The sequence below is a fragment of the Mauremys mutica genome, chromosome 25 (genome assembly GCF_020497125.1).
Source record: "Mauremys mutica isolate MM-2020 ecotype Southern chromosome 25, ASM2049712v1, whole genome shotgun sequence".
Taxonomy (NCBI): Eukaryota; Metazoa; Chordata; order Testudines; family Geoemydidae; genus Mauremys; species Mauremys mutica.
The window spans coordinates 16,307,183-16,334,686 of NC_059096.1; the positions used below are offsets into that span (position 1 = coordinate 16,307,183).

General features: G+C 51.8%; 1 protein-coding gene across 1 annotated transcript in view; it reads right to left on the bottom strand.

The window, feature by feature from the left end:
- Positions 1-27,504, bottom strand: part of LOC123356211 (vasoactive intestinal polypeptide receptor 1-like) — a 79,116-nt gene that overhangs the window by 34,928 nt on the left and 16,684 nt on the right. The window contains exons 3-5 of the mRNA XM_044999202.1: positions 10,075-10,182; positions 7,653-7,753; positions 6,244-6,341 (exon numbers count right to left, since the gene is read on the bottom strand). Of these exons, the coding sequence (XP_044855137.1) occupies positions 6,244-6,341; positions 7,653-7,753; positions 10,075-10,182 (307 nt within the window). The remainder of the gene's footprint in view (positions 1-6,243; positions 6,342-7,652; positions 7,754-10,074; positions 10,183-27,504) is intronic.

The following is a 27,504-nucleotide window of genomic DNA, read 5'->3' on the forward strand; positions in this document are numbered from 1 at the left end:
TAGCTAACAGCCCTCACAGAAGCTTTGAGAGTGCATACGGGCTCTACTGCTCCATGCCATCCACTCTCCAGCTCATCTGGGGTGGAGTCAAATGAGGACTGCCCTGGAATACTGGTGGTGGCCAGCCATAAAAAAATACGCTTTACAATTTCTCAAAAGATGTGTGACGTATGCACAAGTGAATGTGGGTAAAAGAAAAAAGGTGCCTCTGAATCACCAACCACAACCAGAGGGACCGTGGCAAAATTTGCAAATTGATTTTACTGGACCCTTGCCACAAAGCAGAAAGTACACTTACATTTTGGTAATTGTTAACACTTTTACCCAATAGGTAAAAGCATTCTCAACCAAGAACTGTACTGCTACAACAGTAGCCCAAATCCTAGCAGAAAAAATAATACCCAGATGAGGTTTGCCACTGTCAATAAACTCTAACCAAAGAACTCACGTTACAGGGTGAGTAATGAAGGAGGCATGTAAGGCACTAGGACTAAAGCAAAGATTCCATATACCATACCACCTTGAAAGCTCAGGAATGGTGAAAAGAATGAACAAAACAATGAAATCAGCCTTAACAAACACAGTACTGGATACAGAAAAAGAATGCGCTCGTATGCTTCCTGCTGTATTGTATCAAATCAGGGGCAGCCCAAATAGGCTAACTCAACTGACACCCTTTGAGCTAATGACAAGAAGAGCAATAAAAATGCCTAGCACTGTAATCCTCCCTGCGGGGGCGTTCAGGACTTTTTGCAGACAGGTTGCAGAACTACATCAAGGCATTGGACAGAAAGTTAAAAGATTTAAACAACCAAGTGAAGGAAAACCAAACCAGCTGAATCATAATAGCAGTCTGGACAAACCTGCATTTAAAGCTGGGAATTTGGTAATGTGTCACATTTACCCAGAAGTAAGGAAATGTAAAGCCAAAATAGCAAGAGCCTATGAGGGTCCTTCTGACTACTAATACATGTGCAAAGATTGGGGGGGAAATTGAAAACATTTTGGTGTCACCAAAATCAGTTAAAATAGTTTCAGATCAGCATCTGTCAATACTAACAATGTTTCCACAAGTGTCTCCACAGGTAAACAATGAGAGGTGAAAGAGAAAGGACTGCAGGGTGACCAGGACAACCAGAACGCCCATGGGGAGGCTTCTGCTGTGGCTCCTGCCGTCCCTGTGGTGCATGAGGAAGGACGCAAGTAGTGTGCCATGTGTGAAGGGAACTACAAAGTCTTGGGCTATCCCCCATTTGAACACAATTACATGGCATATTGCCACGATGGTTTGGGAGGAAACACACAGACCTCGATACTGGAATTTGTATGGGGAAAAAACCAAACACTCATGAAATATTATGTGCCAATTATACTGACCTGGTACCAGTTGAGGTTGGGCCTACTGAATCAGGATGGGGCTTACCACTTAAAGCATGGATGAAGGTAACCCCAAAGGCATGGCATACATTTGTTAAACGATGGCCCAAGTTAGAATGTCCATGACTGGTAACAATTAACCGGGTTATCAGAGACAGAATGGAACCACCCAACTGTGTGGAACCACCCAACTGAACAAATCCCTGTTCCAAAACCAGGATTGATAATGATAGGACCAGCCCTGCCGGTCCTCACCTCGGTGGTATTCCACACTTACAGGGTTGAGGTGCATATTCCTTTAAAGGAAGTAAACAGACAATGTGCAAAGATCAGGCCTCGAATGAGTAGAAACATTACTAGCCTGACAAACCAAATTGGTGAGCGCTTAACTAGACAGAAGAGGGGATTACTAAATACCCTTGCAGGATGGTTTGGTGCAGGAAATTCTGTGTACATGCCCATATAATGTTCTAACGGATCTGTCTAGGTTCAAAGTGGCCATTACTGAGAAACTGGTGCACACGGAGCTGGTCCAGATAAACAGTACCTACTGGTGTGTGACTGCCCAAAACCGCTCCATTGAGCTAAATGGAAAGCCCTGCCTCTCGAGACATCCATCTGTGTGCATGACGGTCCCTCAAAGGTCAACCCTGACTGTTGACGGGACGCGGCTCCACTGTACTCCGCCAAAGATGGGTAACCTAACATGCAGGGGCGGCTCTAAGAATTTGGCCGCCCCAAGCAGGGCGGCATGCCACAGAGGGCGCGCTGCCGGGCGCCGGTCCCGCGGCTCCTGATGTCCTCTTGCAGATGTGCCTGCGGAGGGGCCACCGGTCCCGCGGCTCCGGTGGAGCTTCCGCAGGCATGACTGCGGAAGGTCCGCCGGAGCCGCCTGCCGCCCTGCCGGCAAAATGCCACCCCAAGCGCACGCTTGGCGCGCTGGGGTCTAGAGCCGGCCCTGCTAACATGGGATCCGGAATGGCACTATGGCAGTAAGTATCTAGAGGAGGGTCTACAGGCCATGCAGGGGAAGATTGAGGAGTTGGTGGCTGAGGCCCAGAGGCATACTGGGGAAGGCCATCTGAGGTACACTCAGATAGGGGAAATCGTGGACCAGGCCGATGTGAAGTACTCGAAGGCAAGGAACCAGGCAGTTGAGGTTAAAGCGATGATTATGGGCAATGCCATCTCAGGTGATAAGGTCCCCTACGAATGGATCTGGGTGCTATTTTTTCAAGTTATGTGGGGAGTGTCTATCCTGACATTCTTGATGGTACTGGTGCTTTATCAGCGACTCCGCAGTAGGCTGGATACATTAAAATTGGTATATTTGACCTCGCGGGTTAGGGAACCCTAGGGTCAAGAGAAGGGACTGAAGGGTTAAAATCCATGTGCATTTTATATAACAACCTGGTATATGGATTGTGCCAGCTCTTTCTCAGACCCAAAGTCTAGAGTTTGGTCAAGAGACCAGAGGCCTACCAAATAGTGATTAGCTAAGAGAAAGCTGGGTAAACAGATAATCTTGTTTTGTTAAAATAGGCCTGGTCAGCAAATTGCCAAGTGTTGCAGCTAAGAACTAAATAATTGTGTCTTATTCAGAGTTGCAAATTGAACAAAGGATCCCTGTTCCTATTGTGTCAGTCTCTTCTGTAGGGAACGTTCTTCCCACAGATCCAACCTTGAGTTTATGAAAAGTTGGCACATGTCAGTATACGATATGGCAGCCTCCCACCTCCCTTCCCAGGGACCAATGCCTGCCTTAAGACATAAAGGGGACAATCTTTATTGCCATATACTTTCACTGTTTCTTTGCTTTAACCCTTAGGAATGTACCTGTTGGACAATCAAAGGAGTTGCTCCATTCCTATGGACCCCAAATCAGAATTCAACATAGATATTTTGTACTAATAACATTTTATCAAAGTATTAATTAAAAGTTAACTTGCTAACTTGAGACCATGGGCGAAGACATTATGTAACCTTTTAACCATTGGCTAATGTGCTATCTTGTCTTGCTGCAAAACCTATCCCGGGGTGTGGAACTGCCTACCCCGTCACTTTCCCCCAACCATGGAAAATCTATATATTCTATTGTAATCAATTAATTGACAGTGTCTCTGAGCCTAATAAGCAAGGTGACACTCCGCCAGTGCTGTGTGTAATAAACTCCTGTGCTTGGCCTCTACACGGTGTGGATTTATGTCCTTCACCCAGTCTAAGGCATCTCCCAACAGCAGCCTTATCACCATCCCCACCTTGGCCTGTTCAATGGGGAAGGCCTTAGGACAAAATATGAAGAGGAAGCGGACTGGTTTATGATGCCTCTGAACTTCTGCTGGTCCCTGTCAAAGTGTTCAGGCAAAGGCGTGGCGGGGCCTTGTTCCGGGGACAGGCTAGTGCCCCGAGCTTGGAATGCAGCATTTCCCACCTGCACATGGGTTACCTGGTCACACCAAATTTTATTTTCTGACAACATCTGCATCATTCAAGCACGTGGAGCCTGATTTTCTGCCTATATATAAACAATCCACTCTGGCATATCCAGAGACCCTTAGGCTTGTCTGGGCGCTGAAATGCCTTCTTTCCTCGCCAGGGTGTTGGATGCAGTAGGGTTAGATGGTCTGTGCCAGCTGTCAGAGCCAGGTCATGGGCTGCCGGCCTCTTGGCTAGAGCCAGAGTCAGACATCAGGAATCAGAGTCGTGGGTCAGCATGGGATCAGGAACAGAATCTGGAGTTGAGGCCAAGTCAGGAGCCAAGAGTCAGGGCCAGGAGGTAAAGGCGAGGTCACAAACCAGAAGTCAGAAGCAGACAACAAAGCCGAGTCAGAAACCGGGTATCAGAGCCAGGAGGGAAAAGCCAGCCTCAGGAACCAGAGTGAGGAAGCTAGGTCTGTAGCAGCAACTAGCTGAGAATCCACCTAGTTGCACAAACTTCCTGTATCCTCCCCAGGCTTAAATAATACATCCAGGCCAATCAGCAATCAGGAATGTCCTGTCAGTCGGCCCACATGACCTGCTCAGTGTGTCCACTGCCACAGCTGTTAGGTGTTGGCATGGAGATGGTTGCTGCCCAGGATTCTGCAACCCCATGTTCTTGACCTGCTGCTCCTTACAAGGGGTGAAGAGGAGACTTTTCCTAGGGGCAGGTTACCTTCCTCTCAAGCAGCTGCTTCTAGCCCTGTTGAAGACAAGACCCTAGCCTAGATGGACACTGGTCTGATTCAACCTGCCACACCCCAGATTCCTAAGCAGTCCCTCAAACTGTATCCTGTTTCCCTGGCTTGCCCTTGTCTATCAAGGCTCTTTGTCAGAAATCACCCAGCCTTCTCCTCCCTTAGTTTCTTTACCTGGGGAATACCTGGGGCATAAGTGCTAGATGCCATTAATAATTCCACTGTATAAGCAAGCTTGGAGGGGAAAAATTGCTAAGTTAATTTTTAGATCTATACCCAGGGGGCTTGAACTCTCAGCCTTTATAGCAAGAGGGCAGTTGTAGCCGCACAAGGCCTCAACACTGAATAGCTCTGGTTGCTAATTAGCAACAAAATGCAAGTCTGTTAGCCCACTGCTACAACAGACAGAGCACTATGAGGACAGAATCATTCCAACATTGCCCATGAAGGTTGCAGAGTTCAGGGCACATCTGTTCCCCTGGAGGCTGTTTCGCAGAGGGGCTTCACTTCTTCAACTAGAACTGAGAAGAAAAACATGAATTTCTTTCATCTCTGACGTGATGTGAGTGACTGACGCATGGCAGTGCCAGGCTAACGCCAGCTGGGTCTGCACAAGGTGGCAACAGGAGCTCCTCACATGACTCTGAATAAGAAACAAATTCCAGATTCCACTTCTACAGACTGTCCCATCTAAGCTGGGCAGTGCTATTTGGGGATTTATTATTATTCAAATAGCATCTAAGTGAATTGTGTCTGAGTCCACCCTACCTACACCTCCTGCCATCATGGAGACAAGCGAGAAATGCTGCCAGATCAGAATGCTGGAGTTCACCTGCACTTTGCACTGGGGTGAATGACAGCTCCAAGGGCAGGGCAGGGGAGAACGGGGCCCTTTGTAGCCAGTGCATCTTGGCCTTTGTATAGAGAGGAAGGGCTCATCCTGCACATACTTAGGGTCTTGGAGGAGCATGGACTGGAGCAGTTAGCCCAGGGCCTCGTTTGCACCACCATGGCCATGCTGCTATTTGTAGCCTGCTAGCTCAGTCAAAGCTAGCATGTGTATGGAGAGTATCCCCCCGGCTCCAGTATACATGGATCTTGACCCTGCAGCAGATGGGAGCAACTAGGGTGCCAGAACAGGGGGGACAGGTGGCCATGGCCCCACCACTTTTAAAACCCTTTTTTACTGGCCGTAAGGGAGATTGATGGGGAGAGGGGGCAGAGAGGAGTGAGCAGGGAGGAAGGGGCAGTGCAGGGGTGGGGCCACAATTCAGGCAACAGTAGCCCTCCCACTTTAAGGAAGCTTCCTCTGCTCCTGGGAGCAACCTGTGACTGCAACCAAGCCACGACTACCACCTGGACTCAGCAGCCAGCAGACTCAATGTCCCCGCTCTGTATCTGTGCATTGGTGGGTCAAATAGGGGGCAAATTCCCCTTTGCCTGTAAGCACCCCTGTTTCCTCCCATCCGTAAGGGTCTCCTCCACCTCTCACATTCTCCCCACGCTCCCATGGGCTCAAATCCACCTGCTATAGCCGCTGCTCTAGTTGGCTTCTGTTGCTTCATGGCAAACCCCTGGACCCCAGTGGCTGTAAGCAGCTGGGACCTGGATCTGGCCTGGCAGCAGGCAGGGTGCTCAGCTACCTCCTGCCCTCCCACAGTGCACGGAGTGGCTGGGGCCACAGCCCTACCTGAAGCAGGAGAAGATGCTGATGGCCAGGAGCAGAGCAGCCAGGGAGGTGGAGTAGCCACAGGTATAAAGCACCTTCACAGTGGCAAAATAGGCCCCCTGGAAGAGAAAGGCACAGCTGAGTTAGCAGGTCTGCGCGGCAGTGCCAGGCAGCTGTGCAGGCACTAGGGCATGGCCGTGCAGCCAGGAGCACCACTGACCCTTTGGACATGCTGCTCCCTGATACGCAGTGGGGTGGAGAGGTGCGGTGGGGCGGGGTGGAGGGAACATGCTGCTGACAGACTTTGGGTCCTGCTGTATTCATGCCATCATCTATGAGGGTCCCAGGGGACCAGGCCTGCCCCCTAGAGCCCTCAGCAAACCACCCACCAGCCCCAGGGGACCCGGCCTGCTCCCGAGAGCCCCCAGCAACCTGTCCACCAGCCCCAGGGGACCCAGCCTGCCTCAGACCCCAGCTCACCACCCACCAGCCCCAGGGGACCCAGCCTGCCCCAGAGAGACTCCAGCTAACCATTCACCAGCCCCAGGGGACCCGGCCTGCCCCAGAGAGACCCCAGCTAACCATCCACCAGCCCCAGGGGATCCGAGCTGCCCACTAGAGACCCCAGCTAACCACCCACCAGCCTCAGGAAACCCAGCCTTTCCCCTAGAAACTCCGGCAAATCAGCCACCAGCCCCAGAGGACCCGGCCTGCCCCAGAGAGACCCCAGCTAACCAACCACCAGCCCCAGCAGACCTGGCCTGCCCCAGTTAATGGAGCTCAGTTTGGTGCTGATGTGGGCTCTCATCAGTGTTTAATTAAATCTAGGCTATTCATTTTTAACCAATTCTTCCATAAAGTGGCAAACCCCAGAGCCCCCTGCACAGCCTTGCAATGGGGATACCAGCCCCCGTCCCACTCCCCAGCAGTGCCTTGCAATGGGGATACCCGCCCCCGTCCCACTCCCCAGCAGTGCTTTGCAATGGGGATACCAGCCCCCGTCCCACTCCCCAGCAGTGCCTTGCAATGGGGATCCCAGCCCCCGTCCCAGTCCCCAGCAGTGCCTTGCAATGGGGATACCAGCCCCCGTCCCACTCCCCAGGAGTGCCTTGCAATGGGGATACCAACCCCCGTCCCACTCCCCAGCAGTGCCTTGCAATGGGGATCCCAGCCCCCGTCCCAGTCCCCAGCAGTGCCTTGCAATGGGGATCCCAGCCCCCGTCCCACTCGCCAGCAGTGCCTTGCAATGGGGATACCAGCCCCCATCCCACTCCCCAGCAGTGCCTTGCAATGGGGATCCCAGCCCCCGTCCCACTCCCCAGCAGTGCCTTGCAATGGGGATCCCAGCCCCCGTCCCACTCCCCAGCAGTGCCTTGCAATGGGGATCCCAGCCCCCGTCCCACTCCCTGGCATAGTCTTGCTTCACTTGCCTTGGCTTCTGTGTCCTTATTGCTGCCATTCAGCTCGCAGGCGTAGTACAGGGGACTGGGGCTGCTCCAGCCGGACTCTGTGCAGTTCCTGCGTATCAACACTGCATCGACAAAGTGAAGTTCTTACAAGGACCTTTCCCTCAACCTCCTTGCCAGCACCCAGATCCTGCCCCGGCCCCCAACCCTCTGCCCCAGCACCCAGGCTGTACTGTAGTGTTTCTGTTCTAAAGGGCTCCGATATCAGTTTCTGGTTCTCAGCCATGCCCCTGAGGCTTGAAGCTGGGGGCCCCATCCTGGATGCCTGGCGCTGACAACCCTGCTGTAACTGGAGAAGAGGGATTTGGAGGGCACTCGACGCCCCTCCTGCCCAGCAGCATGGTGCGGTGGGCAATAGCATGGGGTACTCTGACCAGAACTGCCTTCCCCAATGAGGCCTTCAAATAGGGGAGTCACCACTGCCAATGCGAGAGGGGCTAGGGCCCCATGGGGCAGGACATCAGCTACAGGAGTCGGGACGTCCCAGACCACTCAGCACTGGCCTAACCCTGCTCCAGCTGGTGGCACTGGGAACAGTAAAGTCAATGCCGAGAGCTTTTGGGAATCCCACCCAGCACAGAAGAACTAGACTGGAGGTCATCACACAGCCCTCCGTGTAATGCCTAGGGATTAGCCCCAACATACAGCATATATACATCCCAAAGACCATTTCGTCACAGCCTCAGTTGCTGGTAAGATTCTCAGCAAGTCTCTATCTCAGCTGACCCGTCCCAGGCCTACTCTCTGACCCAAGGCAAATGGTTATCAAAACCCCGGAGCATTAATAAATTATACTCATTTGCCCCTGTGGCCAATCAGTCAGTTTTCTTTGTGCTCTGACAATGCTGAAACGAGTGCACTCAGAACCTCGCTTGGCTGCAGTCAAAGCCCAATAAGGGACTCTTGCTTTGCTACCAGGAAAGAATAGCTTTGAAATAATGATTATATCTGATTCGTATCTAGCACTTCAGCCCACAGGGCTTTGCCAAGGAGATCAGCATCATTATCCTCATTTTACAGATGGGGAAACTGAGGCACAGAGCAAGGAAGTGATTCACCTAGCAGCAGAACCAGGAATAGAACTCAAGCTTGCTGTGCCCCAGGCCAACATTCACTCCACTAGGCCCCACTGCTGCCTACAGGTAACTGTTTTAAGGTGCAGGCCCAGGGCCCGGCTGCCCATCAGTGCAGCTGCCTGGAGCCAGAGAGCCACACTGCACACGTCAGGGGATGTGTGCATTGCACCAGGCTGAGAGGAAGCAGAAGAGCTTTGCTCTCTGGTGGCCTTTACATCGGACCTTCCTACCCCCAACTCACTGTGATGATGGTGTTTGGAATTACCTCCTTCTGCCCTGGCCCCTGCCCCTTTAAGGTGGGCTGAAATTTGAGAGGCCTTCCCAGAGAGGTGCGGGGAACTGGGCTGGCACACCTGCTAGGGCCCAGTGCAACTGGCAGCCTCTCCACTGCAAGTGTCCGGCTCCTAACGGTGCCCAGCACCCCAGAGTGTTCAGGGCTAGAGTGTGCACTAATTGACTCCAAGGGGTGACTCAATCCCATGACAGCCTCTTCCTGGGGCCCTCTCTCTCTCTCTGTGTCTCTCGCTCTGTCCAGAAGGGTCACTCCACCTGCAGGCAGACAGAGGGAGGAGCCCTCTCCTTCACTAGGGCAGTCCCTGTGAGTGGGCTGCTGAGTGGCTAGACAGCCCCTTTCCAGGTATCAACAGTGGGAAAGGCCTGGCTAGTTAGGGGGCTGGCAGGATTAGAGATCCCACTTCTTCCAGCCCAGGAGAAGAGGGGTGCCGGGGAGAAAGACAGGGGTGCATGCTGCAGCGGCAGAGACTCAGAGCTGGGGGACTGATGCTAGAAGCAGCCTGTGGGCCTGCTCCACATGGCGCCGCAAGCCAGAATCAGCCAGAGCCCAAAGGAGAGAAGACACCTGACTGTCGGATGGATGACAGATGCTGAAGGGGCACTTGTGCTGTGCCTCTGCTGATGAAGGGGTGGGATGATTCCTGAGTCCCTGCCCTTCCCAAGGGCAATAGGAGCAGCCTCCGCTAGAACTGAGCAAATCACTGATTGAAATGTTTTATTCAATCAGAAACTGAAACAGCCAAAGCGAAGCTTTTCGGCTTTTCAAAAATATTCTTCCATTTTTTTTCTAGTCACTGAATTCCTCCTGAATTCGGGAACAGTTTCATAGTCCTGTAAAATGCATTTTTGTGCAAATTTACTATTTGCTGAAAACAATTCACCCCCCAGCTCTAGTTTCCATCCCCAGCAAGAGGTGGGAGTGAGGAACCAGCTACTCGAGCACAGAGGCCCCAGCACAGTGGCTTTGAAGGATACCGGCCCCTTTACTAGAGGGCTGTGGGGTGCCAGCACTGCACCTTGAGATTTCTTGAATACTTGAAGGATCTCTTGACAGGTCACTGCATGGGACTGGCCAATTGACACCGCCGGCCAGCAGCTGACGCCATCCCACTCCCTCGAACAGCCTGGGAGAACCAAAAACAACGTTAGCATTGGGGGTGGAAATGAGCAAGTCACCATGTGGCATCCGGAGAGTGTAGCCATCATTTGGTGGGGACCAAGGCAAGTCACCCCCAAAAAAGAAAGGGGTCTCCTCATCAGCTGCCACTCCATGGCCTCCCCTCATCAGAACGCAGCCCCCCACCTGCAGAGAGGTTACCCAGCCGCAGTTCCCTTCTCCCAGTCAGTAAAGGAGAAATTTCACACCAGATCCTCTGATAGGTGTTAGAAATGAAACCATTGATGTGTCAACGTGCTGTCATTCAAAGTGAAAGCCAAAGGCAGGTGAGGCTGCAGCAGCCTCAGAATTCGGATGGTGCCTGCCCATCTCTGCGAGTGGGGGTCCATTGCTCTATAAAAGGAGAGCAGCTGCACTGTAGCAAACTAGTCTTTAAAGATTTGATCCCCCTGGCTCCTTCCTCTAGGGTGACCAGACGTCCCAATTTTATCGGGACTGTCCCGATATTTGCTTGTTTGTCCCGCGTCCCGACCAATGTTCGGTCGGGACACTGGACAAACAAACAATTTTGCCCTCTGCTCCCGTGCACAGGCGGAGCCCGGAGGGGCTCTTGCCCCCCGGCCCGACTCCGCCCCTTCCTTCCCCCATTGGATCCCTCACCAAATCCCTGCCCCCAGCCCCGCCCCCTCACTGCCCCATTGGATCCCAAGCCGAACCTGGGGAGGAGACGCCCCTGTGCAGCAGCCTGGGCACACGGGCCATGGCTGGCTGGGGCCGGGAGCGCTGCAGTGCAGCGCGGAGGCTGCTCCAGCCCTGCAGTCCATGGGGCAGCATGGTGGGTCCAGGGGCAGCGCGGAGCAGGCAGGGCCCGGGTGAGCGGCGTGGCCCGGGGGTGTGGGCTGCCCGCCGGAGACATATGGTGGAGAGGGGCTGCGGGGGCGAGATCTGTCCCAGGCGGGGCGGCTGGCGCGAGGAGCCGGCCAGGGTCCCCCGAACCGATAAACTTCCCCGACGCTGCTGGGGAATCCTGCGCCTCTCCCGCTCGGCTGCGCTCCAGCATCTTGCCCTGCCGGGAAGGAGCTGCTGGAGTGCAGCTGAGCGGGAGAGGCGCGGGGCTCCCCGCCTGCGGTGGGACGAATCTCATGTGCCCGGGGTGGGAGGCTCTGCGGGGAATGCAGTGCTCGCGGCTGGGGCGCTGTGTGCGATCCGGCGGCGCGGCTGGGTCCTGCTAATGCCCCCGGCCCCTGCAAAACTGTTTTTTTTTTTTTGCTCTGCCGCCATTTTTTTTGCCCCCCGCCCCCGCCGTGTCCCGATATTTCATCCCTGTGATCTGGTCACCCTACCTTCCTCATCTATGCAACCCCACTGTGGGAATTAGGATGCATGCAGTGCAGGGGGTGTGCAGCAGGCTGGATCATTCACCTGTGCAATGAGGATTCCTAACTCCATAGGAAGCCAGACAAAATACAGATTCCCTAAAGCCAACAGGAATAAATTCTGCTCAAAGGAGCAGTCATTTCTTTTCTTGAAGTCTGACAACAGCTGGATTGGCTAAGTCAGGATCATGCAGCCCTTGACAATCACCCAATAGTCCACCCTGTACAATACCAAGTATTGTTATTCCCCATCATACCAATGGAGGTACTGAGACCCAGCAGTTAAGTGACTGTCCCAACACCACACAACTCAGTGGCAGAGCCAGGACTAGAACTGAGGAGTTTGTACCTGCCACTGTTATGTATATTCAGCTAGACCATGGCTCTGAGGTGGAAAACAGCTTCCTGTTTGCAAAGGAAAGGGAAGTCATGTAGTCAAATAGGGTACCCTCCTAACAGCTAAGCTACAAGATTCCCCAAGATCACATTCACTTTCCTATAGGTCTTCTCTGTTGGCTGGGATTGGTCTCATTTGATTGGCACTAAGAATAATTCTGTCCTACTCGTTTGATACCATGGTTACCACTGACAATGTGTGGCGTCTCATGCTCTTTACACTACATAAATAATGTGAAGAAACCATAGTGTACAGCTGGGTTCCACATAACCATATGCACCAGAGCTGTGTGAAAAGCAATGTCTCTGTCCTGGGAGAAATTCTGATATCTCAACAGTTTTTTGGTCCCAGATCAGGGCAAAAATGAAACAGTAAAACTTTCCATGGAACAAAGTGCTCAGAAAAAAATTTAATTCACAAATGACAAAAAAATAGTTGTACACAGTATAGTTGTAGTTGTGTCAGTGCCCGGATATTAAAGAGACAAGGTGAGTTAGGTGACATCTTTTATTGGAGCAACTCCTGTTGGTGAGAGGGACAAGCTTTCCACCACACAGAGCTCTTCTTGAGGTCTGGGACTGGAAAAGGTACTCTCAGCATTACAGTTTATGACTTATTACAACAATCTGTAACCTTTTAACCCCCCTGATTTTGTCCTACGACTGCAGAGGTGTAAATGGACCTTGAATGGGCCCTTACAATACCTGCTAACTATTTATGCTAAACCAGCTGTTCCACCTTGCACTACAATCCCCAGGTCCTTTTCTGCAGAACTGCTGCTTAGCCAATCGGTCCTCAGCCTGTAGCAGTGCCTGGGATTCTTCCATCCTACGTGCAGGACTCTGCACTTGTCCTTGTTGAACCTCATCAGGTTTCTTTTGGCCCAATCCTCCAATTTGTCTAGGTCACTCTGAACTCTATCCCTACCCTCCAGTGTATCTACCTCTCCCCTCAGTTTAGTGTCATCTGCGAACTTGCTGAGGGTGCAATTCATTACCATCATCCAGATCATTAATAAAGATGTTGAAAAAAAACGGCCCCAGGACCGACCCCTGGGGCACTCCTCTTGATACCAGCTGCCAACTAGACATGGAGCCATTGATCACTACCCGTTGAGCCCAATAATTTAGCCAGCTTTCTATCCACCTTATAGTCCATTCATCCAGCCCATACTTCTTTATCTGTATTTAGATAGAATCTAATACTGTACATAGAAACAACCTATTTACACTCTTGTGTAAACTAAAATGTAAACATGATGAGAAAACGCTAATGAATCGGCTGTTAGCATATTGTGTTGAAGCAGGCTGTGGCCTTATTAAATGCTCTGAGGGGCCATGTATGGCCCACGGGCCATAGGGTGGGTAGCCCTGATATGCATGATATAATCATCCCGTATGAAACCAAGAGCTCACCAATGCAGCATAAGTTTGGGTTAGTTATTGGACTCTTTGTGCATGCATGGCAGCTGGAATCATCCCTGCAAAATAAGAAGTGTTCCTGCTAGCCAATGTAGAGGAACATGATTATTTCAGATATGGACTGACTCTGCTGCTCTGAACCTTTAACCTTGCCTCAGTGGATGAGGGGAAAGGAGTGGAAGTGTTATTCCTTGACTTTAGCAAAGCTTTTGATAGGGTCTCCCACAGTATTCTTGCCAGCAAGTTAAAGAAGTATGGGCTGGATGAATGGACTATAAGGTGGCTAGAAAGCTGGCTAGATCGTTGGGCTCAGTGGGTAGTGATGAATGGCTCCATGTCTAGTTGGCAGCTGGAATCAAGTGGAGTGCCCCAAGGGTCGGTCCTGGGGCCGGTTTTGTTCAATATCTTCATTAATGATCTGGAGTATGGCGTGGACTGTACCCTCAGCAAGTTTGCAGATGACACTAAACTGGGAAGAGTGGTAGATATGCTGGAGGGTAGGGATAGGATACAGAGGGACCTAGACAAATTAGAGGATTGGGCCAAAAGAAACCTGATGAGGTTCAACAAGGACATGTGCAGAGTCCTGCATCTAGGATCGAGAATCCCATTCACTGTTACAGACTATGGACCGAACGGCTAGGAAGCAGTTCTACAGAAAAGGACCTAGGGGTTACAGTGGACGAGAAGCTGGATATGAGTCAACAGTGTGCCCTTGTTGCCAAGAAGGCTAATGGCATTTTGGGCTGTATAAGTAGGGGCATTGCCAGCAGATCGAGGGACGTGATCATTCCCCTCTATTCGACATTGGTGAGGCCTCATCTGGAGTACTGTGTCCAGTTTTGGGCCCCACACTACAAGAAGGATGTGGAAAAATTGGATAGAGTCCAGCGAAGGGTAACACAAATGATTAGGGGGCTGGAGCACATGACTTATGAGGAGAGGCTGAGGGAACTGGGATTGTTTAGTCTGCAGAAGAGAAGAATGAGGGGGGATTTGATAGCTGCTTTCAACTACCTGAAAGGGGGTTCCAAAGAGGATGGATCTAGACTGTTCTCAGTGGTACCAGATGACAGAACAAGGAGTAATTGTCTCAAGTTTCAGTCTGGGAGGTTTAGGTGGGATATTAGGAAACACTATTTCACTAGGAGAGTGGTGGAGCACTGGAATGGGTTACCTAGGGAGGTGGTGGAATCTCCTTCCTTAGAGGTTTTTAAGGTCAGGCTTGACAAAGCCCTGGCTGGGCTGATTTAGTTGGGTATTGGTCCTGCTTTGAGCAGGCGGTTGGACTAGATGACCTCCTGAGGTCCCTTCCAACCCTGATATTCTATGATTCTAAGATTCTCCTGCCATCTGCCAGCACAATGCTAACTGGGCACAACAACACCACAATGATATAACTTTACAAGCTTCACTCCCACCCTTCATTTAAAATAAGGTCATCACAAGCGTGCACCTAAGGCAAAGGAGTGCATAAGCCTGCCCAGAAATTAGCACCAAGTGGGTGGAGGGATCCACAGGGAATTGTTTGACCAGAGGCGCGTGCGTGTCTCTGTGTGTGAGACAGACAAGCTGATGGAGAGACAAGAAAGAAACAGAGATGGCATGAACATGCAGTTGGCAAGCCGACTTTAGAATCATAGGGTTAGAATGGACCACAAGGGTCATCTAGTCTAACTCCCTGCTAAGATGCAGGATTTGTTGTGTTTAAACCAGCCTCCTTTTGTAAACTTCCAGTGAAAGAACTCCACAACCTTTCTGTGCAGTCTGTTCCATTGTCCTACTGTACTTACAGTTAGGAAGTTTTTCTGGCGATTTAATCTAAATCTGCTATGCTAGAATTTGAACCCACTGCCTCTTGTCCTGCCCTCTGTGGCAAGAGAGAACAACTTTTATCCATCTTTTTTATGGCAGCCTTTCAAGTATTTGAAGACCACTATCATATCCCCCTGTGACATATTGTACCTCAAAATAGCACCCTGTTATCCCCATATTCATCATTCATATATGTTTGTGATATTTTATACAAAGCATGCCTTGTAAAGTATCATATGAAAGATCATGATCTGCTGAAACCCATTTTTCTGTACAAATATGTATATCATTAGTGTGTATGAAGTCATGAGATGTTGTTACTGAAATATGTTGTAGTAGAGACTCTCAAACTTACAAGGGTGGTGATCCCCGCCCAGGAGGGTATTAATTGACCATTAATCAGCAAGGGAGTTGTAATCAAGTGTTTTACAATTCAATGACAGTTGCACAAACACCACACGATGAGCACTGCTCAGTGCTATGACTCAGTTTCACAAGACCACGAGGGGGGTTGCTCAACCCTGCGACTCAGCAAAGCCCACCAGGACACATCTGGCCAAGTGTCTTCTAGGCACATGGCCTAAGGATATAAAATAGGGGACAGTGGCTCATGCTTTTGTCTTTCTCCTCTCCCACCTACACTGGAAGCAACAAGAACACTGGGAAGACAAAGACTTCAATTGAGGAGACTGGTCCAGGCTTAAGTGAGAAGCTTGTGTGTTAAGAACTGTAACAGCCAGTGTGGTGAGAAAATTTCTTGATCTAAATATTGCCTAGTGTAATAAGGTTTAAGATTTAGACTGTGTGCTTATCTTTTATTTTCTTTGGTAACTATCTCTGTCCTTTTGTGCCTACCACTTATAATTACTTAAAATCTATCTTTCTGTAGTTAATAAATCTGTTTTATATTTTACCTAAAACAGTGTGTTTTGGTTGAAATGCTGGGGAAATCTCAGCTCAGTTTACAAAGGCTTGTGTATGTCCTCTCCACATTGAGGGAGGGGCAGACTGGGTAATAAACTTACACTGATTAGGCTTCTGATCAGGGCAAGACAGTACAGCTCTGGGGTGTCAGGCTGGGGAGCTAGGGGGAATTGACTGGTTCCTTTCTCTGTGTGATTCCTGAATGGCTCAGGGAGCATTCATGCAATCTAGCTGGGTGTGGGTCTCCACATGCTAAGTGATAGCAGCATCTGGAGAGGTTTGGTGCTTGTCACTAGCAAAGCATTGTGAGCGACAGCCCAGGCTGGAGAGTTAAGGGGTCATAGCAGTACCCTATTTCCAGGTTATACCCCAGGGATCCTGCTCAGAGCACCGTTTTGACTCCTTTTCTTTCTAATTGGTCTTGCCATGGCACCTTGCCTACTATTTCTTTGAGTCAGTTGAAATCTGCCTTTCTGAAGTCCAGTGTCCTTGTTTTGCTGTTGTCAGGTCCTCCTTTCCATAGGATCTTGAATTTGATCAGATCATGATCACTTCCTCCAAAGTTCCCAACCACCTTCACATTTGCAACTAATTCATCCTTAATGGTCAAAATCAGATCCAAAATGGATGACCCCTTAGTTGTTTCCTCATCTTTCTGATTCAGAAAGTTGTCCCCTGCCCATGCTAAGAACTTACAGGACATATTATATTTTGCTGTAATTGTCTTCCAACAGATACCAGGGAAATTAAAAACCCCCATTCATTCTAGCTCATGTGTGTTAGATAATCTTGTTACCTGCTTATAGAATGCCTCATCCGCTTCCTGTTCTGGATGTGCTGGTCTATAATTGACCCAATAACATCGCTACTGCTCTTTTCCCTCACCCAGAGACTCTCAGTAGGTTGACTGCTCTCTTCCCCTTGGACCTCAGAGCAAGTGTACACATTCTTGATGTACAGCCCAACATCTCCTCCCTCCCCCACCCAATACCTATCCTTCCAGGACAAGCAATAGCCCTCAATGCTGGTACTGTGATCATAAATATATGGAGATATGAAGGGACCCTGAAAGGTCATTGAGTCCAGCCCCCTGCCTTCACTAGCAGGACTGACTACTGATTGATGCCCCAGATCCCTAAGTGGCCTCCTCAAGGACTGAGCTCACAACCCTGGGTTTAGCAGGCCAATGCTCAAACCACTGAGCTATCCCTCCCTGCAAGAGACTTGGCCCACAAAGTATCTGTAATGCCAATTAAGTCATAATTTTTTTCATAGTTTATGACTTCAAGTTCATCTTGCTTGTTCCCAATACTCCTTGCAAAAAGCCTAGTGACAGAGCTTTTTGAATGCTGACTGAACAGAGTTTAGGGTCCTGTGAGCAATGACATGTCCCCGGGATTTTTCGTTTTGGTTCCTCCTGCGTTCAGAGAAACAGGACTTTGTACATTCCTTATAAATAAACAAGACTGCATCTAAGTGAATACCAGACACCATCGTCAACAGGGCCCTGTAATAGCCCGCACTCACCTCTTGTGAGCACCTCCTGTCTCAGTGTGAGCACCTATTGCTCTCTCTCTCTGTTTGTGGTGGGTCTTTGGTGACTCACAGTTAGGGCCAGCTTTTCCACACAGCTCAGCATCCAGTTGCTGAGCACTTCTGAGAATCCAGACATGTCTTTAGTTGCCTGGGTGGGGGCTGAGCATTTCTGGGACTCTGGCCCAGAGAGGCACAGAGCTCTGGAATTGTCAGTTCCAGCAGGTGTGTTATGAGATGCCACGAACACAACCGTTCTCAAACTGGCTGGTCATTTGGTGCTGGCTCCTCCTTGTTTCCAGCTGCAAAACAGCTCAAATACATGGCATCCTTGCCTGAGACTGTTGGTTCATGGCAGCATCTTATGGGAAAGGGGATGGGGTCACATGACAGTAAGCAAGTGGGGTGAGGAGACCTGCATGATTGTGAATGGGCGGTGCACACAATACAATCTCTCAACTATGACATGGTCTGGATTATGACAGCCCCTGCCACAGACATGCTTTCACCTCCTACCCCTGCTGGAGTGCTTCCCACTAGCCCTGCCCTGCCTGCACTCCACCCATCACACTTGCTCCAGGCAGTTAGCAAGGTCCATTCCTCGCCCCCTTGCTCACCTGGCTTAGGGCTAAACTGCCTCTGTTCCTGCCCCCCTTCCCCATCAGGCCAGCTTGAGCTGTTTTGTTGGGATGCTTTTCCCTTCTTATTCAGCCAGATCCACCCCCGGGCCGACTCCTCCAGTGAGTTCACAGTCCAGCCATGAAATCTCTGGGATTTGGGGAGTGGAGAGATGGGCACAGCTAAATCAACCTAAAGGGGCATCTAGAGGTGACCTGCTGCTGTGTCATCAGCAGCCCACCCCCTCAGGCCAGGATTTAGGGAGACCCAGTGTTGTGAGACTGGGAAGCGCAAGGCTCTCAGTCAGCCTAGGGGCTAGAAAGAGCCATGGGGTATTTCTGCATCCAGCAGCCTCAACAAAGGCCCCCTTTGCTCAGAGCTCCCCCTAACACACTGGGATCTTAGCAACAGGAGGAGGTTGGTAACATCTCTTTAAGGTGCTTCATTTTTGGTTTTTACCAATTTTTACCAAAAAAGTCCCAGGTTTTACAAAAGCCATTATTCATCCAATTTTCACCCAAATGTTTGACGTGCCAGAACTCCCCAGGCCCAGCTCTGGAAGGAGAGATGGTGGCTCAGGAACCTCTCCTTCCAGAGCAGAGATTCAAGTCAGACATACGGGAATGACTCCAGGCTGGTGTACGTACAGTTGTCAATCCACGCCCACTACATACTGACTCTGCAGAGAGCACGGATGGTTATCCGCAGTCAAGCAAATAAAAGTCAGTGAACTGATTTTCATGCTAACATGGGTTGAAAACAGAAATCTGAACATAAGCAGGTTTTTTAAGTTTGGGAAAAAGCAAATGCTATTTACTCAGAAAACTGCTCAGTTAATTTTTTGCACCAATTTTCACCTGCATTTTAATTTTTGTAGTAGACACTGATACATTCCCAGAAAATTTTAAAGAAAATAAAAAGCAAAAATGAAGGGCCTGATGTGCTGTACACTGAGCTCTGCAGCATGGGTCAGCAGCTTGTTAATGCCAGGCAGAGCAGGTTTGCACCAGAAATTTGCTATAAGTGTTAACACCCCCCACCCCAAATCCTTCCTTGGCCTGTGATAGTGGGGGGGGTCTTCCTGGACAGCAGCAGGGAATGGGGAGGAGCAGGGCAATCTGTGCATTCCTTTCCCTATTCCAACCAGTGTCTTCATAACCCCAGAAGGAGGCAGCACGGCTTGGCAAAGACACGCCCCAGCTGGCAGTGGCCACGCTTTGCTCCTCCCAGCTCTGCTGGGTGCTGTGTATGGAGAGCAGAGCATCATGGGTGCCCCATGTCATTTGGAGAGGGGGAAAGAGTCTGCTCATCCAGGGCCATGTGGTCTTTGCACCCTCCTCTGTAGTAGCTGGTGTGGCACTCTACATCCCAGGGGAGCACACTGTGACCTCCATCTTCATCATTTGCATATAATTGTGATATTGCCTTGTAAGGTGTCATGGTTTCCCATGGTTATGATCTACTGAAACCCACTGTTCCATCTAAATATGTAATATAATGGAGATACACCAATCTCATAGAGCTGGAAGGGACCTTGAAAGGTCATCAAGTCCAGCCCCCTGCCTTCACTAGCAGGGCCAAGTACTGATTTTGTCCCCAATCCCTAAGTGACCCCCTCAAGGATTGAATTTATAACCCTAGGTTGAGTGGGGCTAAGGCTTGAACCACTGAGCTATTCCCACCCTCAGCTGTGTCTTATTCATGCATATGAAGTTATGGGGTGTGGGAGCAGGGGCAGTGAATTGTATGGGCCCTTGGTGCCTGGGCTTCAGCAATATTCAGGGCCCGGCTCCACCAATGTTCGGGGTCAGGTCTTTCCCCCATCCCTGCCTGCCACTCCGCATGCCTCCCACAAGTGTCCTCTGGCCCCTACATGTTGCCCCCAAGCATCTCTCCTGGACTGTCCCTGCCTCTCCCCTGCAGCTCCACACTGCCTCCGCTCTGCTGGCTCCTGGCATCAACTGCCGCCATAGGGTCCTAGTGCCCCCCTTTCACTAGTGCCAGGGCAGGCTGACCTGCCCATGCCCTTCTGCCTCAGACCCTTCCCATTTCCAGCAGGACCCTCCACCAGAACAGGAGCCCCCCCCCCCCCCCAGTCACTGCTCCTGACCCATTCTGGACAAGGGGCAGCCCTAACCCCCCACCCCCAGTGAGGCTACAGTGAGGGGCAGCAGCAGGGGAGGAGGCGCACATGTGACGGCATCCCCCACCCCGCCACCACAGGGGAGGTGAGGGGGCTTCCTGGACCTGAGAGGGGCCATAGGAGCACATGCACTGACAGTGGTATGAGGTGAGTGCGGTGCAGGGGCAAGAGGGAGGCCCCTCCCCCGGAGCTCGCTGCTGCCGGTAGGGAGAGGGCTGGGGGGAAATCCTCCTCTCTGGCCTGCCTGCACCCCAAACTCCTCATCCCCAGTCCTTCCCCAGCCCACAGCCCTCACTCCTGCACCCCAACCCTCTGCCAGAGCCCCTCCCACACCCCAAACCCCTCATCACCAGCCCCACCCTATAGCCCTCACATTTTTACATTATTTTAAAATATATACGGTAACTCCTCAGTTAACGTTATAGTTATCTTCCTGAAAAATGCTACTTTAAATGAAACGATGTTAAGCAAATCCAATTTCCCCATAAGAATTAATGTAAATGCGGGGTTTAGGTTCCAGGAAAAAAATTTTGCCAGACAAAAGACATATATATACACACACATATACACAGTATAAGTTTTAAACAAATACTGTACACAGCAAAGATGATTGTGAAGCTTGGTTGAGGTGGTAAAATCAGAGGGTGTGAGAGGGTGGGATATTTCCCAGGGAATGCCTTGCTGCTAAATGATGAATTAGCACTCAGCTGAGCCCTCAACGGTTAACCCATTGTTGTTAATGTAATTGTGTATGTGTGTGTGAGACAGAGAGAGACACGCATTGCCCCTTTAAGTAGGCTGACCCCACTCTAAGTACATTCAACTTATTTTCTCTACTTAAAAAGGTAGACAGCAGCTGCTGCCAGCTAGCTCCCTGCGTTCTGAGCATGAGCCATTTACACTGGGCACTCTTTGTGTGTCTAGACTCTCCGCCTTTGCCGTTTACACAGCAGACTCTCGGAGCCCCCTCTCCCTGGACACAGAACCAGGCCCGGGGCATCAATTACAGCAGGATCATCCAAGTGGACTTAACTCGGCTTCACTCACCAGTGACAGACAAAGGTGCCCTGGCTCCCCGCACGCTGCCTGCACAACTGCTGCTGCTCTCCACTCACGGCCGCCTTGCAGCCCCCTTCCACTGGGGCCAAGGGGACACAAAGCAGCAAATGCCCCTCTCTGGGGGCTGAGTTGGCTGCTCCTGCTCTGTGCAGGCCCTGCAGAAACCCTCCAAACAAAGGGAGCATCCTGGGGCAGAGGGCAGGTTGGCCAGAGGAGGCGGGGGCAGCTTGGGGGCAGGAGGAGGCATGGCTGGGGCAATTCTGCACCTCAGATATTCCCTGGCTGCAGCAAGGCCCAGAGACCATGGCATCTGGATCACAAGCCTGAGGCTGCATTGGTCTGTGTTGGGGGTCAAAGCCAGAACCAAGGAGGCAACCCCCCTCAGCCCATGCAGCAGGGCTAGCAGGTACATGGACAGGCTGAGCTGGGCGTCACTAGCCATGAAAAGAACATAAGAACGGCTGTACTGGGTCAGACCAAAGGTCCATCTAGCCCAGTATCTGTCTACCGACAGTGGCCAATGCCAGGTGCCCCAGAGGAAGTGAACCTAACAGGCAATGATCAAGTGATCTCTCTCCTGCCATCCATCTCCATCCTCTGACGAACAGAGGCTAGGGACACCATTCTTACCCATCCTGGCTAATAGCCATTTATGGACTTAGCCACCATGAATTTATCCAGTTCCCTTTTAAACATGGTTATAGTCCTAGCCTTCACAACCTCCTCAGGTAAGGAGTTCCACACGTTGACTGTGCGCTGCGTGAAGAAGAACTTCCTTTTATTTGTTTTAAACCTGCTGCCTATTAATTTCATTTGGTGACCCCTAGTTCTTGTATTATGGGAATAAGTAAATAACTTTTCCTTATCCACTTTCTCAACATCACTCATGATTTTATATATCTCTATCATATCCCCCCTTAGTCTTCTCTTTTCCAAGCTGAAGAGTCCTAGCCTCTTTAATCTTTCCTCATATGGGACCCTCTCTAACCCCCTAATCATTTTAGTTGCCCTTTTCTGAACCTTTTCTAGTGCTAGAATATCTTTTTTGAGGTGAGGAGACCACATCTGTACACAGTATTCGAGATGTGGGCGTACCATGGATTTATATAAGGGCAATAATATATTCTCAGTCTTATTCTCTATCCCCTTTTTAATGATTCCTAACATCCTGTTTGCTTTTTTGACCTCCTCTGCACACTGCGTGGACATCTTCAGAGAACTGTCCACGATGACTCCAAGATCTTTTTCCTAACTCGTAGCTAAATTAGCCCCCAACATATGTATAGTTGGGGTTATTTTTTCCAATGTGCATTACTTTAATGGCCTGTGAACCATCCAAGCCTCTGGGTGATTCTGAACCAGGAACAGAGAGCAGCCCAGCACCAGCTTCTGAGCCCAGGATGAAGGGCAGGTGTCTCCTCTCCTTCCTGAATGTTCCTGCGGCTCAGTCTCAATGGGTCTCACCCCTGACATCTGGCATTAGTTCTAGAGTTGCCAACGTTTTACTCACACAAAACCAAACACCCTTACCCTACCCCTAAAGGAAATAATTGGAGATATACCAGTCTCCTAGAACTGGAAGGGACCTCAAAAGGTTAGTGAGTCCAGCCCCCTGCCTTCACTAGCAGGACCAATTTCTGCCCCAGATCCCTAAGTAGCTTCCTCAAGGACTGAGCTCACAACACTGGGTTTAGCAGGCCAATGCTCAAACCACTGAGCTATCCCTCCTCCAAGGCCTGGCCCTTGCCCCACCCCTTATCTGAGGTCCCACCCCCTGCTTACTACCCCCCCCACCCCCGTCGCTTGATCTCCCCACCCTCACTCACTCGCTCATTTTCATGGGGCTGGCTTAGGGGGTTGGGGTGTGGGAGGGGGTGAGGGCTCTGACTGGGTTTGTGGGCTCTGGGTGGGGCTGGGGATGAGGGGTTTGGGGTGCTGGAGGGTGCTCCGGGCTGGGATCAAGGGGTTCAGAGGGTGGGAGGGGGATCGGGGCTGGGGCAGGGGGTTGGAGCACAGGAGCGGGTGAAGGGAGAAGGCTCTGGGTGGCGCATACCTCAAGCAGCTCCCAGAAGCAGCAGCATGTCCCTTCTCCAGCTCCTACGCAGAGGCGCAGCCAGGTGGATCTGCATGCTGCCCCATCCACAGGCACCTCCCCCGCAGCTCCCATTGGCCATGGTGCAGAGCCCCCTGGCTGCCCATTCAGGGTTGGGGGGGCATGCCACTGCTTCTAGGAGCTGCTTGGAGCCACGGCAGGCAGGGAGCCTGCCTTAGCCATGCTGTGCCACCGACCGCACTTTTAATGTCTTGGTCAGCAATGCCAGGGTCCCTTTTCAACCGGGCGTTCTGGTCGAAAACCAGACCCTGTCAACCTTAGCTAGCTCTGTATGAGGGGAAGCATCATCCACCATCTCTCACCAGGATTCAGCTCAGGACGGTGCCCTGGTCTCACTGCTTTCAGGGAAGTGCCCTTTGGAGGCAACATTCCCTCTATGGTCAGCCTCTGGGATGTGGCATAGGGTTGTGTCGGCCTGTGAGACATGACATAGGGTTGTGTCAGGCTGTGGGATGTGGCGCAGGGTTGTGTCAGCCCATGGGACGTGGTGCAGGGCTGAGTCGGCCTGCGGGACATGGTGCAGGGCTGAGTCGGCCTGTGAGGCATGGTGTACGGCTGTGTTAGCCTGCAGGATGTGGCGTAGGGCTGTGTCAGGCTGCGGGAAATGGTGCAGGATTGTGTCAGCGCACAGGACGTGGCGCAGGGCTGAGTCGGCCTGCGGGGCATGGTGCAGGGCTATGTCAGCCTGCGAAATGTGGCGTAGGGCTGTATCAAGCTGCGGGACATGGTGTAAGGCTGAGTTGGCCTGTATAACGTGGCGTAGGGCTGTGTCAGGCTGTGGGACGTGCCATAAGGCTGAGACGGCATGCAGGATGTGGTGTCGGTCAGTGTCAGCCTGTGGGACGTGGTGTAGGGCTGTGTTAGGCTGTGGGACATGCCGGAGGATGTGGCCTGCAGGATGTGGTGTCGGTCGGTGTCAGCCTGTGGGATGTAGTGTAGGGCTGTGTTAGGCTGTGGGACATGCCGGAGGATGTGGCCTGCAGGATGTGGTGTCGGTCGGTGTCAGCCTGTGGGACGTGGTGTAGGGCTGTGTTAGGCTGTGGGACATGCCGGAGGATGTGGCCTGCAGGATGTGGTGTCGGTCGGTGTCAGCCTGTGGGATGTGGTGTAGGGCCGTGTTAGGCTGTGGGACATGCCGGAGGATGTGGCCTGCAGGATGTGGTGTCGGTCGGTGTCAGCCTGTGGGACGTGGTGTAGGGCTGTGTTAGGCTGTGGGACATGCCGGAGGATGTGGCCTGCAGGATGTGGTGTCGGTCGGTGTCAGCCTGTGGGATGTGGTGTAGGGCCGTGTTAGGCTGTGTCAGGCTGTGGGATGTGGCATCAGGCTGTGGGATGTGGTGTAGGGCTGTGTCAGGCTGCAAAACATGGTTTTAATATGACCCACAGGGCAGCACTTGTGGTCTGAGCTAGGAATCCGTATCCTCAGCTGTTTCCCTGCAATGAGCCGTGCTGGAATACACGGCTCCAGGAGCTCATTCACAGGCCATAGTTTTGCTTACAGGTTAGGAATAAATCTGACTAAACAGTGGATCATATTTTGGATTCTTGTCAGCTCCAGATGGATTCAGGAGGCTGCATTTCCTTTTGGCCTTTTACCTTCTTCGCTCTGGGGCTTAGGCTGGGCTCACTCAGAGAGCGCCCCGAGCAGTTTGGCCGTTTCTGGCTCAGCAGGCAGCTTTCTGACATTCATAACAGACCATGACTGTTCCTCTTCTGTACGTCCATCGTACTAGGGCATCATCCACGTGACTCTCCCCCCGAGGGGCAGTAACTAGAGGAGCTCAGCCACCCCACTGATGGCAAAGGAAGGTGGGGGCGGTTGGAGCCAAACAAGGCTCCGTCTGGGGATAGAGAATCCGTCATGTGGAAACCCAAAGGAAAAAGGCCAGAGCTCTTGCTGACCCTGAGGAATGTATCTCATTTTTATCCAGCTCATAATGTTTGAATTTCAGGGCCCTTTCTGGGGAAGCCACTGAGGTCATTTTAGGAATTTCTCTTTCAAACCCTGGTTCTCTGTGCCCTCCCAGGACAGAGACCAGCCCTCCATTCCTGAGCCTAAAGTGTTCTGCAGCCTTTGGCTTGGGTTAGTATGCAGGGCTGGGGCTTCTGCCGGTTGAGTTCACACTGTTCGCTAGAGGCCATGTGATCTGGTGCGTGGGGCAGCACTGCAGAGACCTGCGTTCTCAGCCTGGCTTTGCTGCTGGGTGACCTGGTTCAAATTGCTTTGACTCTGGCTCTCCTCCCACTCTTTGTCGGTTCAGAGTGTAAGCTCGCTGGGGCAGGGTCTGCGTCTCACCCCATGCAGCACCTTGCACAATGGGGCCCTGGGCTCACCTGCAGCTGTTGTAATACTAGTAACAGAGCAGATTGTGAGGCTCTTGCCCATATCGGTTTGTTCACCATCCGATGTTCCTTTTGATTGTCCTCCTCCCGAATGTATTTTCTCCCCCTTGGTCCCCATGCCATCCTCCAACTAGCACGGAGTCCTGCAGTGCGTCTCCTCGGCCACATCCTGTGCTTCTTCCCATAGAACAGCACGTCAAGTTCAAGGTCTCAGGCCCTATCTTCAAGGCACTACAGGGCCTGGGACCAGTGTATCACCAAGAGCTGAGAGCTCTGGGATGAGGACAGCACAGGAGGCTCTGCTCCTCTGGCCCCACAGAACTTTCTGCCCCAAGCAGGAAGCTTGAGCGCTCTCAGGACCCAGCCCCGACTCTGGAATGAACCCCCAGAGGAGAGAAACCTCCCCACCTCCTGGTCTGAATACCAGCCATGCCTCTCTGTCCAACCTTCATTGACACACATACAGCAGCATGGACACATTGAAACAAAGGCCTACCAAAATGACCTACTCCACCACACCCCTGCTATCCCCATGGGAAGGGGATGAACTACATGGGACAGAGGTTAGTCACGTCATGTAGTGCACAGCTGGAAGGCGCTCAGATACCACAGGGCTGGGGTGGGATGAGAATATGCCTTGACGTGAGTAGAATCCCCTATGGGTTAGCACCACCCTGAGACACTGTCACTGTGACTAGCACCCCAGGCCAAGAAAATGTGAGCAGCCCTGCTACAGTGCGAGGAAGAATTGGTGAGAAGGGACTGGAAACATGCCAGATCTTGTCCCCAGAGCAAGGAACAGAGCTGGGGTCTGGGGCAGGAGCGGTGGGTATAATAGGCCAGGAGAGGCTAAACCTCCCCTGGCGCAGCCACCACCGACCCTGCTGCCAGACCTTTGGGCCGTGGTGGCCCTGCCTCTTCCCCTCCCTGCTGGGAGTGGGCTTCTGCCAGAAGATTTTGCTTATTTATCATGCGCCATGCAGGTTCCTGGGCGGCTGAAGTGGTGGGATCTGCTACTCAGCTTCCCGGGTCCCTTAGACTCCCCAGGGAGATTGCTGATGAACCTGGGAAGCTAAGTAGCAGATACCACCGCCTCCGCCGTCCTGAAACCTGTGTGGCACCTGTAAAAGCTCAGCGTTCTCCATGCGCCACTGCCTGGCTGCTCCTCTCCAGCACTCCACTCCCTCTCCGGTGCCCATAAAAACCACCTGGAGGGACCAGGCACAGAGAAAATCCCTCCTCCAATCTACACATCCACTGAGGGGCTGGGACAGAGCCCTCTCTGAACAGACACACTGATGGGAGGATGGCCAGGGACAGAGCCTCCTACACAAAAACACTGGGGGACAGCTAGAGTGAAGGTTAGGAGCAGAGCACACCCCACAGACCAGAGGGGAACCAAAGCTCCCCCACAAACACCCAGCAAGGGGAGACAGCCCCCTCCCCAACCCACAGCTGGGGGAGAACAGCCCCCCACTCTCACACACACGAGGTGGACAGAACCCTGCGTGGTACTATTCCTAACCCCCCATAACGGCTCTGGACCCACCCAACGCATGCCCCTGGCCCCACTCACCTCCCATTTGC